The sequence below is a fragment of the Haliotis asinina genome, chromosome 10, assembly GCF_037392515.1.
Source record: "Haliotis asinina isolate JCU_RB_2024 chromosome 10, JCU_Hal_asi_v2, whole genome shotgun sequence".
Classification (NCBI taxonomy): domain Eukaryota; kingdom Metazoa; phylum Mollusca; class Gastropoda; order Lepetellida; family Haliotidae; genus Haliotis; species Haliotis asinina.
Genome location: NC_090289.1, coordinates 53908917 through 53924069, shown reverse-complemented (window position 1 = coordinate 53924069; position 15153 = coordinate 53908917). Strand labels below are relative to the sequence as shown.

At 39.5% G+C, this 15153-nt stretch overlaps 2 protein-coding genes across 2 annotated transcripts in view; one reads left to right on the top strand and one right to left on the bottom strand.

Moving 5' to 3' along the window:
- Nucleotides 1–15153, top strand: part of LOC137298514 (zygotic DNA replication licensing factor mcm6-like) — a 385641-nt gene that overhangs the window by 322670 nt on the left and 47818 nt on the right. The gene's annotated exons all lie outside the window — the stretch shown is intronic.
- On the bottom strand, nt 11235–15075 carry LOC137297672 (myeloid differentiation primary response protein MyD88-like). Its single transcript, XM_067829585.1, has 4 exons — nt 15022–15075; nt 14386–14495; nt 13505–13800; nt 11235–12703 (listed from the first exon to the last, which is right to left on the bottom strand). The coding sequence occupies exons 2-4, from the start codon at nt 14427–14429 to the stop codon at nt 12501–12503; spliced, it is 543 nt and encodes a 180-aa protein (XP_067685686.1). The 5' UTR covers nt 14430–14495; nt 15022–15075; the 3' UTR covers nt 11235–12500.

The following is a 15153-nucleotide window of genomic DNA, read 5'->3' as shown; positions in this document are numbered from 1 at the left end:
GAAGAGGAAGAGTGTTTAGCAAGGGTTTCACCTAGTTTATTAGTAATATCTGATTTATCAGTAAGCAATTGATCTCCATGTTTAAGATGATGGACAGTAGATTTAGTACCTTTACCTTTGATTTTCTGGACCATGTTCCATACCTTGGACATGGGTGTCCGAGAATTTATTTTGGACACATAATTTTGCCAAGATTGGCGTTTGTTTTGTTTAAAAGTACGCCGTGCTTTAGCATTTAAAATTTTAAATTTATTTAAATTATGCACCATAGGATGGCGACGGAAATAATGTTCAGCTTTCTTCCTTGCCTTCCTAGCTTGTTTGCACTCATCGTTGAACCATGGTTTTCTTATGTGTGGAACTACAGAGGAATTTGGTATACACGCATCAGCTATGGAATTCAATTCATCAGAAAAAGATTTTATAGCATCGGGAACGTCAATAAAACGTTCGGGTTTAAGTTTTTCAGCACACAGTGTTTCATATAAAGTCCAGTTAGCCTTTTTAAAATTCCGCCTTGATGATGGAGGAACATCAGATGGAGTTACAGCTTTTAATATAGTAGGAAAATGGTCACTTCCACACAGGTCATTGTGGACTGACCATTCGAATTCATTTAATAGTTCGGAATTTGTCAATGACAAGTCGAGAGCAGAATAGGTCCATGTACCAGGGTGTAAATATGTGTTGGAACCATCATTATAAATACATAAATCATTGTCGGAACAAAAGTCCTCCAACAATTTACCTTTAGTGTTTGTAGTTACACTACCCCAGAGTGGGTTGTGCCCATTTAAATCTCCCATTATAATACAGGGCTTCGGGAGCTGGTCATATAGAGCTTGAAGATCAGTTTTGGCAAACGTTGAAGACGGCGAAATATAGAGAGAGCACAGCGTAAATGCTACATGTAAAGTAATTCTCACAGCCTGCATGTTAGTAATAAGTGATACAGAGCTTTGAATAACATTTTGTCTGACTAGAATGGATGATCCACCAGTGGCTCTATCACCCGCAGGTGAAAAACAATGATATGTATTAAAATGACGAAGGTCAAATGTATCTGTTTGTTTTAAATATGTCTCTTGGAGACATAACGCTGAAGGTGTAAAATCTTGGACTATTAGCTGTAATTCATGTAAATTAGTCCTCAGTCCTCTGCAGTTCCACTGTACAATATTATTGGAATAACCTATCTTTTGGGGGGATTTATTGGGGATCTACCCCGCACTCTTTTGGAGGGCGACAAGCTATGTGCCCTTGTTTGGATGTTTTCGGAAACATCCATATCTTCCATGGATCCGAACTTATTAAAAAGTTGGATTTTGTTACTAGACCCCTTTGAGGCTCTTCCACTTTTACCCTTTTGTGAAGATTCACATCTAGATTTAAGCTTGTTTTTCTCAGTTTCTTTCACATTGGATTGAGACGTCCGTTTTGCATTTGTCTGAGATAATTTCTCCTGTGTACAAGGTACATCCTGAACACCCATGGGCTCCGGAAGTACGTCAGCAGTTTGAGTGGATGATTCAGGTAGCAAAGTCTGAGGAGTGTCAGTATTAATCCATGTTAAGTTGGTTTGACAGCAAACAGAAGACTTGATTACATTCACGGTTGGCGAAGGCGATGTTCGGGTAACAGAAGCATAAGTTTCTGTTAAGTCTGATCTTTGGACAAGTTTTTTTGCATCTGCAAAGCTAATGTTTTGAGTATATTTGATTTTGTTGATTTCCATGTTCCGTTTCCAAACTGGACAGTCTTTTGAGAAAGACGAGTGACTTCCGGCGCAGTTAACGCATTTCTTAAAGTTGTTGGTACAATCTTCTGTTGTATGTGTCTGCTCACCACAGTGAGCACACGTGACAGACAATGTACAACTATTCACTCCATGTCCAAATTTTTGGCACTTAAAACACCTTAATGGGTTAGGAACATAGGTATCAACAGCGATGTTACAGTATCCAGCTTTCACTGATTTTGGAGCAGTTGGCGAGGAAAAAGAAAACAAGTATGTATTTGTTGGAACAGTTTCTTTATTTTTCCGGGTTGTAAACCTTTTGACATGCATCACACCTTGATCTTTCATCTCTGTCCCAATATCTAATTCCGTCATGTCCGCAAACAACTGATCACGATCTCGAATTATGCCTTTGCTAGTGTTGAGCGTCCTGTGAGCTGAGACTGATACAGGAATTCCCACCAACATTTCAGTTGTCATCAGGTTTGTAGCTTGCTGTCGTTTACTACATTCAATGAGAAGAGCTCCTGAACGCAAGCGTCTAACATTTTTGACATCACCCGCAATGCCTTGAATAGCCTTCGATACTGCAAACGGGTTCAACTTTAGTGGTGTCTTATCATGAGTCTCGATCACTATAAAGCGTGGCCAGTAGTCAATTGATTGGGTCGGTCTGTATTCATTATCATCTTCATCAGGGTCCAGTGGACGTTTTGCTTTTTTAATGGGGGTTTCGTAAGCTATAGTTGGTTTTAAATGGTTCATCATCCGAGCTCCCCACCCACCACGGAGTATCACAAGGACAATGCTAAGGCAAGCGGGCCTCCAGCTTGCAGCACCAAGGATACCCGGATGATATACTCAAGTAGAAAAATCAAATGATTAATGTTTCCACCAGATTGCCCCATGAGCCACCGCCTTCTGGGCATACGACTCTAGGCAAAAACATATATAAAATGATGAATTTCAAATTACAATCTCCAAAGTGCCAAGCATGAAAAATCAAATTACCAGTTTCATAAATTTTGAGCATGAAATAGTTGTAGCTCAGGGCTTGGCGTGACCAGCCGATTGATAGAACTGGGCCAGTTCTACCACCCGTCTAGGTGAAGTAAGGGCCAAAGTGGTGTGTTGAGCAATAGGAACATTGGTCCTGCTCCCATTGCCCTCAACCACCAGGATCCCCTCCTCCACCGACACAGGGCCGCAACCCACGGCAAACGGGTTGGTGGACCAAATATCCCCCCGGGTCCACTACGGGGGTGTCGGCGAGCTCTTGGCGTTACCCAGCACCCACCACGAGGAGGTGGCTCGCCACGGGTGCCATTTGCTGTAGTAGTAGTAGTAGTAGTAGTAGTAGTAGTAGTAGTAGTAGTAGAAGTGTGAGTTAGTGTGTGAGTGAGTGAATTAGTGATTGAGTGAGTGTTTACGGTGCTATTAGTTAATACTACGGCGGAAGACACCAGAAATGGTCACAATGTTTCAATGTGGGGAATCGAAGCGTCTTAAGCGTGGCGACCGAGCTCTTTAACTACTCGGCTACCGAACCGTTAAGTTATAGTAGTAGCAGTAGTTGTTGTAGGAGAAGAAGCAATGTCACTATGATAAACTGGGGTTTGGAAGTACTTTTTTCAACAGGTAGACATCCTGCCAAGACCTCTGTTTAAATAAACACTGAATTTGTCAATGATATATTTTTTTCAAATGCATCTTTGTCACGACGTGACCATTGCACCCATGTAGTGTGTATCCGTTGTTTATCTACCTTACTTGCATCTTTTTTTTCATTTTTTTTTTTGCATTAGTACACTTCCACCGATAGAGATTGATGACATTTCTAACCAACCACATCCACTCCGACGTTCTATGATAGGTTTAGTCCTTGGCAAAACTGAAACTGTGATTGGTGCGCAGAGGAAACGTAACCAAAAGAACTGTTGAATGGTTTATGGTTTATGGTATATGGTATATGGTATATGGTATATGGTATATGGTATATGGTTTATGGTTTATGGTATATGGTTTATGGTATATGGTTTATGGTTTATGGTTTATAGTTTATGGTTTATGGTATATGGTATATGGTTTATGGTTTATTGTTTTTGGTTTATAGTTTATGCTCCGGAAACGGAATGTAAGATACAGACCACGTATAGGCGCCTCCTGCAAAACTTTGGCCTGTAGCAAATTCCGTTTGTTATCTTTGAAAACATTTTGTTGTTATCGATGTTTCACTGTGTATACCTACACATGTCATTCTGTTCATGAATGGTTATAATTTGTGACACTGAGAATAAACGTATATTATGTAAAGGGTAATGTTCAAGTAACTCTCCATTCTTTAACATAATGGAGTGTTTCAGCTCCCTGTAGCATTTCAACAGAGCATTCAGATCAAATTGTGACGAAGACATTACATACCATTGACAAAAGTAGGGGACATTGGATTTATAAGACTATTGAAATACAAATGATGAAGCCAAGGAGGAAACAGATGATGAAGAGTAATTAAGGGAAATTGTGACAATTTATTCCATTCCTTTGAAAATGTCTCATCTATATGGATACATATAATTTCTTTTTTCATATGCATAGTCATTGGACGTGGTATGCCCACCCCATCCCCAATAGAATGACCCACTCCCACCCACCCTCATTGGAATAACCCACCCCCACCCCACCCACAGTGGAATAACACATCCCACCCCCTTTAACCCCCTGGATGCCACAGGGACATATATGTCCTTCCTCTACATACCTCACTTGGAAGTCCAATAAAATTCTAAATATACCACGCATATATAAATACTACACAGTTTTGAATTCTGCGGAAAATTCCCAGTTTATTGATACCATCCACTATCATCTCAGACCAAGCTAAAGTGCTGAAAATCGCCTTTCAAAATAGGCTTCATCGTAAATGTCGCCATTTTTCAAACTGTACAAAATCGAGATTAACAGCGTTATTTGCAGTATGTTTTGAAATGTGAAAATTGGATAATTACTGGGAGTAATGAATTTCAAAAATAGTATATTAATGATCACTGATATCAAGTTTTCATGTAACCAGGAATGATAATTCTGAAACGTCACCGATGTACCCAGAATCGGTTGGGATGTTTTCGAAAATACACTTACACGAACGCCGAAGTGCGCTTTCCGCCATATTGGATAGTGTTTACAAAATCACGTTTCGAGAAGGCCGGTATTGAGACGCCTATAACATAATGTATACTTCATAGTTAGCTGCGACAAATGCATCATTGAATTCCCCATATATCTTAGAATCAAATTACAAATGGTCTTTGTCACCAATACCAACTGTCTAGACAAAACGAAACGAAATATATTTAGTATGAAAACGAACGCTGTGCTCGAAAGACAGCGCTTGACTGAAATGTAAACAAAGAAAAATTCCAATTTTACACTGCGTAGCATTTTCGGAAATTTCCCAACATCCAGCCCTCTAATCATTGCTTACAATGGCTCAATACGCTTAGAATATTCAGGGGAAGAGTATCGTGGCAAAAAATAGCAAATTGAAAATAGATACAATGAAATAATTTGGTAATTCATAAGAAACTGTCAAACTTTCAGTGCAGCGTGACGCCATGACTGACGCAAAATCACGTAGAACGACAACGGTACTTATCGGCATTTCTGGCTTGTTCCGTCATTTACAATGTAAACGATAAGAACATATCAGAATACACAAATAGTCAGAATAATTCTGATTACTTGCATCTCACATTTATATACAAAAGATCCCTGAATCAAGCAAAAAGTCGTCGCAAAATCCCGTGTACCCTTCTCAGCGAAGCCGCCATTTTGAGAGAAATCGGTCATCGGTAGTGATGTCATACGTCAACATTGTTGCACATATTAGGCAATTTCTTTGAGGTGAAGGTCGGTTGAACAAGAGTAAACACAATGCCCATACCATTCCGATTGCACTTATAGTATTGTGATGTATATTTTGCGCATCGTTCAGATATTTTTTCATGAAACTGATTTCAGTATCTACATATATCCATGTTCAACACCATATCATGTGTGGATATTAGGTATGCGTTTTTATTCTTTGAAAGATTTTGATTGTTTGAATAATATCTACATGGGAAATTGACTCAGTAAGTGTATTACACCACATTTTAAGCCCCTACACAAGTGTTGGAAGATCACACGTAGCCATTACTGCAACATGTGCTTTAGTTCACGTGATGTGCAATATTCAATACGTTGGGACAAATATTGCAGTTACATATGAACAGGTTAATAAACAGCGATTTAATTCCAACTTAGAAGTAAAACGGATAATATTAATGAAAATGATTTGTACATTTTATCAAATGTAGGGGCACACATACTACTGTTTAAAGGAATTGTCTTGTTCATTGTATTGGTTTGTGTCGTTTTTATAGACAAAACTATTATGAATATTAATTGACCAGGTGCTACTTTGTCAAGAACGTTTCATGATTCATTATCATTGTTTTTCGATAATAAAGTCAATTCAAATGCGATTAAAATATATCTGATGGCAGAATGTCTAACTCAAACAATATTTATACGGAAATTGTTAAAAATATATACATCAGGTCAAGTCTTAATTTCGACAAGCATTACGTCCATTTTCTAGTACTTCTTTACTGAAAAAGCGATCTCTTTGTACCTTTCATTGCATACTTATGAAGGGAATTGATTTCATAATCATGAGAAGAAAAGTCTTTTTCCTAAATGAATACTCGATGAATATTCAGGTGTCGTGAAATTTTCATTTAAGCTAAATTGATGCTAGGCAGGTGCGCGTGTTGCTCACAATAAGATATGTAGTAAAACCGTGTAATTGTTGATATATTCAGGACACTATTTCAGTGATAAAACCATTCATTTTATATTTTGGCTAAAAAGTGTTGAATTCTGACACAGAAGCCGATATCTTTTACACATTGAATGGAAATTAGGTTAGATATATACTAATCAGCAACCAGAGTAGTCTTTTTCCGACGTCACAAAATGCACAAAACATGCTGTGACGTCAACTAAAATGTCGCATTATTTTCAGTTATTTCATTACGTTTGAAAATGTGGCTGTTACTCCGTTAATAATGATGGAAAATTAATAAAAATACATCTACACAAACAGGAGAATATGGGAATCTAAGAACTAAAATATGTATCGGATAGGGACATCCAAATCGCTATTGCCTGATTTTTGATGTAGTACACTTGCATCTTTTCTTACAAATTGTGAAACTACCAAAAGGTATCCTCTCACACTGGGGAAATTTGTATTGGAATAGTTTGGTTCACTGTGAACAAAACATCACGAAAATATACTGTCCATATCCACAGCAAATTCTCTCCATGTGATCGGAGTTACATTGACCTAATGTAAACCATAGCTGAGTTATGCCCCCTTATCTTTATACGTGCATGACCTCTCTGTCGACGTTTGACGTCATAGTAGAAAATCGATTTTTGACATTTATTGCGGGTCATTTTTGATTTTGTGAGTATGACGTTATGCATTGGCACATACATCCATTTCATATACACTCATGTCGTTCAGATGTCAAGCTGTATTTTCTTCGCTCACACTTTCCGTAAAGATGCCAAATTAAAAAAATCGTAGCAGAGTGCTTTTATTGGTGCACGATAAAAAACTGAGAAATTTACTGTTTTTGAACACACACAAAAATTTTGAACAACTTTTAGCAGTGTCTATTTCTCAAACCCCTGAGGTAGCCGCAATTATATTTATACCAACGGATAGGAAATCAAATATTCTACATGTCTGTGCAATTTCATAGCCGTACGCAAAACCTGGGCCACGCGATCGCAAATCTCGCACAACGTTCACTTTTCAAACTTTATAAAAATGTGCGCCTGAAAAAAAACTCGGCATCCAGGGGGTTAATAGCATATGTTGTATGAAAATGTGCAATTCTCACTAATTCTGAATCTGAATACAATGACAAACGACTGACGGAATAGGACAAAATACAACCCCACTGTAAAACCCTAGGTAGAAGTGGACAACATATGGGTAGACGAAGATACCTAACAGACAGAAGAGACATGTACAGCACACAAAATAGCCAGATAAGGTCTAGTAGGACACTTTTCGTGGTTGAGTTGTTAAAATTCACGATCTAAGCAGAAGACAGTCTTTCATGACACTGCAGACACAATGAAAACCGCCTGACCAAGGCAGCTGAACACAGACAGGTAATAAAGCCCACACTATATAAACCGAACCAACTACAGGCGACGACAGCTTGGCAGTTTAGAGAGAGCCTGATAAGTGACAAAACATGAGGTTGGGGGGGGGGGGGGGGGGGAGTTCTGTCGATGTCTGCATCGTGGAAGAACAGGACTTGTATGTGTAGATGGGTACGACGAAGAGCCACTCTGCACCAAAGACCCTACTTTCATTGGACCACCAGATGCAAGGGGTTGGCTGCTGCAACGGCAGGTCTGGGGGACAAGGAGGGAGACGAATGGATGATAGGTGGTTGACTAAAGCTGCTGCTGCTGCTACTACTGCTGCCACTGTTGCGATATTGCTCTTGGTCCAGACTGAGGGTGATGTCCTCCAGTGAAATCTTGTCGTTGATCTGCAGCTCTTCAAAGTTGAGGGGAGCTTTAATTGCTATGGCCAACCGATGCCAGAACCAGTCCATTAGGTCTCGTTTTGTAAAATCACAGATGGATACGTGGTGGAGGATCTGGGCCATACCAATTTCTTTCTGAGGGTATCTACAAAAAGCCCAAAATAAACAACCAATAACATATACAAACATTTGCATTAGGTGAAACAGAGGATCAGAAGACGTATCTTTCGATTCTCTGTTAGATATTCTTGATGACGATGAACTCATATCTTCGTCACAAGTTATCGACAACCATGACTTTCCATCAGATGGCGACGATCTTATCGCTTGTACCAACTGTGAGGATGACAATATGATTATAAAGATTGCACGCAAGCCCGAAAGATGTCCATATACGTAGTCAAATATGCTAGTAATATTTTACCCCGAAATGTATCCGTACTACAATGGGGACCGTTCATACATTATGGCTAGTGGGGTGGTGGCGGGTATTATAGAGAGTCATGTATACTGTGTAAGGGACCACCCTGCAGGATATGTTCAAAAGCAATGACATCCCGCCCCAACAATATAAGCGCAAATCTTTAATCTTTAATATTTTCATGTACAAAATCGACCTTTGACAGAAAAGCATACACAAAATACAGATAAGAGTATGAGATGGACATGCAGATCTTTTCAAGAGTGGAGAGAGGCACGAAACAAGACAATAATTTATGGAGCTTTCGAGGAACAGAGACTGGGCGTGACTGGTATTAAACTTGAGGACTTGCATGAAGATGGACTTTTGTCTTTGTAGATTTATTTGCGAAGCTAAGAAATATCCTGATGGGAGGGAGCTTTCAGGAGGATGACATATTCAAAGAAGTTCGAAACACACTTGACAATGAAATGAAGTCGGGGGCTAGTACAGGTTTAGGCTTGATGCAAAGGAAGGTGGACATAATCTGTTTGGAAAAAGAAGAATGCCCCTCAACCTCTGCTGGATACTATGTTGTACTTACTTGGACGAGCATAGAAATCTCATCATGGAAAAACTACAATTCAACAGGCGAGTATTTGCAGTACATGAAAAGAACCATGCAAATGCAACAAAGAAGGTTTGAAATAATCCAGACAGATGTGTTGTTTCCCTTTTTCAAATTGTATGCAAGTCACGCTCCATCATCAATCTACCTTCTGCCTTAGAAGCCACCATCAGATGTTTGGTACTCTGTGGCGCCTGTGGGTTAGCACACCTTGGCTAAAGTTGTCAGAAAGCTGTGTCAAGAATCCGGCTTTGAAGGCGAGGGAAGTCTAAGAACTATGGTCTGCATATGCAAGACTTAAATGTGAAAGTCCTGTTTTCAATTAAGATGTTTCAGTGAAATTATTATTTTAAATATTGTTGAATTTAAATATTGATGTATTATACGTATCAGCTTTCTACTGAAATCATTCACTGGGGGCAGCATGTGCAACACGACTATTCAAGACATTAGTTTTCACAATCAGGGAGTACAAACGTGTTGAGATGAGATGGTGAACAACATTGTGAGCAGTGGAAGAAAACGGCTTATGAAGGCTCCGTGAGAGCGACGTCCACGACGGCCACAGGTGACGCTGGGTCTGAATTTACGGTCAATGTCAAGGTTGCAAAATTGTAATTCTCGATTTTGATCTTTTGCAAGTCCGTGTCTCTTTAAGAAGTAAGAAGAGTTAGAAGAGTGAGTGAGTTTACTTTTACGCCTCAATCAGCAATATTGTGGTGTGAGCATCGATATGTGCATTTGGGAACCGATGACACGTGTTAACCATGGCAGCGAACCTGATCACCCGATCCCGTTAGTCGTCTTTTATGGCAAGCATGGTTTGCTGAAGGCCTATTCTATCCCGGACCTTCACAGGTCTGAACAGAAGAAAGTAGCCCCGTTGTATAACCAATATTTCGGTTGATTATACTACACCTGAGAACAAAGCAGACGTAGTGTAGTAAGTTGTACATTTTCTTGCTGAAACCATGCGATTTTAATACGTCCCATAGGTTGTTTCTCTCTGCTGAGTCGAATGCCTTGGCAAAGTCAACAAAGAATACAAAACATTTACCTTCCTTAGTGTTTAAGTATGTTTGTACCATCGCCTGTAATTATGGCCGATTGTAGAATATTCATCTGAATCTGGTTTGCTCTTCACTAATTTTACGCGGAGTATCTGTCAAGAAAGCTAATCTCTTGTTTATAATATATGTACATAGTTTAGCGAATATGCTTAGAAGAGTGATAATTGTTCGTATCCTCTGTGTTGCCTTGTTTATATATGGGAACAATAATCCCAAGAGACCGACCGTGTTCCCGGAAATTTTCCATTTTCTAAAATCACATTGACTATTTATCTAAGATATGGCAACAGGATATCTGTTGAATTTTTAGATATTGTCTATTCCCGGGGCTTTATTACATCTGAGGTGGTTTATTACGTCTCTGCATATAGGTGAATCTAGAGTCTCACTGGTAAACAACATGTCTGGGTCTGTTTGAGATGTACTCCGGCTTCCACCTCATTCGAAGTCTGTTAAGGTCCCATTCTCGTCAGGAGAATAGATCTTTGAAATAACCGTGCCAGTCTTTAATATCAATGTTATTTGTTTCAAGTTGACTACTTAAACTTTCAAGTTCTGATCAGAATTGTTTGGGATCATGAACACTATTCACTAAGCGTTGTTGTCTACCTTCTAAATAGTCCTGTTGTTTTGTTTGTCTGCAAGTAGCATTAGAATGTTTCTTGCGTTATGATACTCGCGAACACTTTCAGTGGTTTTACTTTTTTCTGAAATTGTCTAGAGATATGCACCTTTCTTTTTTCAAAACATCACTCTCGGCATCAAACCATGTACACAAGTATGTCCCTTCCTGGAGTTTTATTTTTTCCCTCTTTGTTTACTTTTATACTTGAAGCAGGTCGACATAAAGCAGCTGTTAAGTAGTGTACGCTCTTATCAATATCAATCATTGCTGAATCAACAGATGTGCCAAGCAGCTCCTGGTTGGAATCAGGAGATTATTTCTAAATGATTGTAGTTTGTGGATATCCCAAACAAAACTGAATGATTTGGTTACTATCGTCTTGTCTATCAAATGTACACGGGTGTTTATGAAGCGCACGTAATTTTGATGTAAGTGGGAGGTGTGGGGATTCAGAGCGAGACTTTTTCCAAAGTCACTAACAATGTCAAACAGAGATGACGAGGCTAGAATGTAGTCAATAACGCTAGCACTGTACCTAGAAACGTAAAGTCTCCAGTATTTGCGTCCCTCTGACATCTCAAGATGTGGATATTCAAAACTGAGCATAAATCTAACACTTCAAGAAACGGAGAGACATAATGATCACCATTCTCCGGAACTGCAACGTGGAATAAGATACAGTAATTGAATCCAGATCTGCTGTTGTATTAACATTTTCTGCTCATGTTCCAGCGTTGATAAGTCCACGAAAGAGAGAGTGCGGGTCAACGATACTCAAGCGTCATTATACGATCGCAGACAATACTTTCATGAACAAAACAAACATGGGATCAGCACGTTCCCATGTTGTCACTGGATGTCAAGCGTGGATATTAAGCCTTAATGTATCAACAATTTATCCTGGGGCGACCTCATTGGTCATTTGCCATCTAACCTTGACTGAGAAGGATAGTGATCAACAAGTTATCCAGGGGCGACCTCATTGGTCATTTGCCATCTAACCTTGACTGAGAAGGATAGTGGTTCGTAGAGGCCAAAACATGATATTGTCACAACGCACCTATATATTTCAATGGGAGGTTTAACAGTCAAATCCTGGCAAGCTGATCTGTCAATAGACAACTATCCATCCGGTCCGACATGTTGGCCACAAAAACTACATACTGCAACCTCCACACCTCGTTTTAGATCTGTGAAAGCAATTTGGGAAGACTGGATACCTAACATATACTATAAACCAAGAGCCCACAGGCAGACATTATGTGGAAGTGGTAAGAGAAAAACGGTAAACCCTGAAGTACATTACCTATTCTACCCCGAACCATCACGGGTCTATTTGCAACGATAGCTACTGGACCAATATACTGACTGTCAATATCATCAATACTACCTTGATATGGGTATTGCAGACAAAAGAGCTTCCTACCATCCTGCACTAGTCATGACGCTGTATCTAGTCAAAGGTCTAAATATCTGCGAAATCAGAAGATGTGATGTGAAGATCTGTGAAATCAGAAGATGTGGTATGAAGATTGTGAACTCAGAAGATGTAGTATGATGTTGGAGAGCTTCGACATCATTCTGGCGACGTTCTACCTGCGAGACATAGTGTTCGATGTCCAGAACTGAAACAGTCAGAGGGGATTCTGTATCGAACAATTCTCAATGCAATGTATAGCAAGATAGGTTACAGTTGAGCCCGAATCAACTAACGATGTCCTTTTTGATTAGATATGGTGTGTTTAGACAAGTACATACAAGAAAATACTCATCTGTCCTTACATGCTAGGAGTCAAAGAATGACGAATCACATAATTATACATTGTATTCGACAGAAGATGAAACAAGTGAAGTTTTTTGTTTTCATTGTGAGCATCCACAAAACTTGGTAAATTGTACAGCAAATAATGTATCACGCATGTCAGCTGAATGCAAAATATTTCTCTGATGTTGCTTTGTGTGGTCGTGAAAACTAATACACTGTATCTTGGTTGACCAACACTCCTTTAAACTGACATATTCCTTGAGGGTTATGATAAAACATGTAGCACAGTATGTCGGTTTCATCTTACGGTAGCATCACAATATACATGATAAACAAATATCAATGTAAAGAATCACCATCAGCAGTCTCGCCATGATAAGCATGACTGTAATAGCATAATTCACTAAAAGAACAGTGTAAACTTTACAGATATGTTCTGCACGACTACTGTCAACATGTTTGCTTATAACCCATTAGCCTAATTTTGTTTGGACAAGAGATAATCAGAAATCCATGGCGTCTTTGGGTTCGTTTCTGTGTATCTTTAATATAACAGCCCCAAACTCAATCATTTACTGGATTGCCTGTTCTGAAGCAAAACCTTCAAATATCTTCAAAGTTTATTTATAGAAACTACATTCATAACCTGAATGAAACTCACTGATGCTACGTTTGCAGTCTGCCATCACATCTTCACGGCCCATCACCCTGAGGTAATGAAAGAGTTGACCAACAGTGGGGGACAAGTCTGGTCTCCTTAACCACTTGTTCAGCAGCTCCGTTGTTGGGTCTCTCTGCCGGCCGAAGTTCTGGATCTCCAGGAAGGAGAAGCCAATTTGCTCGGCAAGTCCATTGTAATCTGGTTCAATGCCATCTTCATTCATCAGCCTCTCAATGTTGAGGTATACAGACAGCTTCTGTCGAGTTGACGCTTGGAGTGCATCTAGCGATACGTTCCTACAGCAAGGAAAAACATGGAGTGGGAGGCAGGTGATTCTGTTAAATTTGGCTTTTAGGTATGAAATATACTCTCCGAAAAATGAAACGTATAGATGTATTTTCACGAATTACATCAGCTAAAGAGATTGAAACTCTAAAGTGAGATAATCCATGTAATTTTGGAACAGTTTTTCAACCAAACGTCACAATATCAAATGTTTACATGAGTAGCTGACAAAGGTTCAATAACTGAAGGCGCCCTCACAGTTGGGCGTTGTCTCCAAATGTTTTGTGACGGTGTCTTCAGTATGTTCTGAGGCCTCCATAAGCCCCGAAATTGCACCGTCTTAGTGGGGTCTAAGTACGTCTATAAATTCAGTCTTGGAATTCTGTCGCTATCCTCTTTAAAAAGCCTGCAACAGTTGATCCAGCGTCGGTAGATTCCTTGATGTACCAGTCAATCCGCCGACGTAGATGTGGCCGCCGCAGCACAAGGTCAAAATAGGGCCTTCTAGCTCGAACTCCAGTTTCTCATAAACGATTACGATTGGTTTCCATTGCCATCGATCTGAAGCCCTATCAGTAATGTCTGTGAGGACTTACATGTAAGGGGTAGGAATAGACACATCATTCGAGTTGGACGCCATGTCAGCAGCTGAGCCCGTCACCTTGGTCACGGCTGAACTGTCTACAGTAGGCTGGTAGCTCAACACCTGAAAGTAAGAAATATACTCTTAAAAAATGTAGGGGATAATGAATTTCCAATTTGCATGGGAAGGGTAAACGTTAACAAACGTTTCAAGGACATACATCTTATGAACGCACCACCATCTCCATCTATTACCTCCCCTCAATACAACGCATGATATGCCCGTGCACAACGCAGTAGCCCCATACACGTGTATGGAGTCCCATTCATGATTTGACGGTTTTTCAAGAAGGTCGAGAAATGAAAATCGTATACATGTACATTACATGCCATGCACCAATTATCTTTCAGAAGCGACTACATTCCAAGTAACTATGATTGTAAGGAAGAGCAAATGGTGATGCACTCTCAAAACATTCAATAACATCATATCAACATTGACTGACTCTGATAAATCTCCTACATATTTTTAAGTGTAAATAAAAAAAATGAATATCCCTTAATTTTTTAAAGAGTATATTACATCATGGTATCCTGAATTCTGTAATCATATGTCCAGTTTGTAAGAGAATCAAATAATTCACTTATACCTGAAGACTTCTTTGCTTTGCGTATTTCCGTCCACTGTTTATACTTCTCTCACACTATGTGTCGGCCTAACCAGGAAGTAACTACGAAATTCAGACAACTCGGATTGTCGTCACTGAGGCCTTTTTTGTATC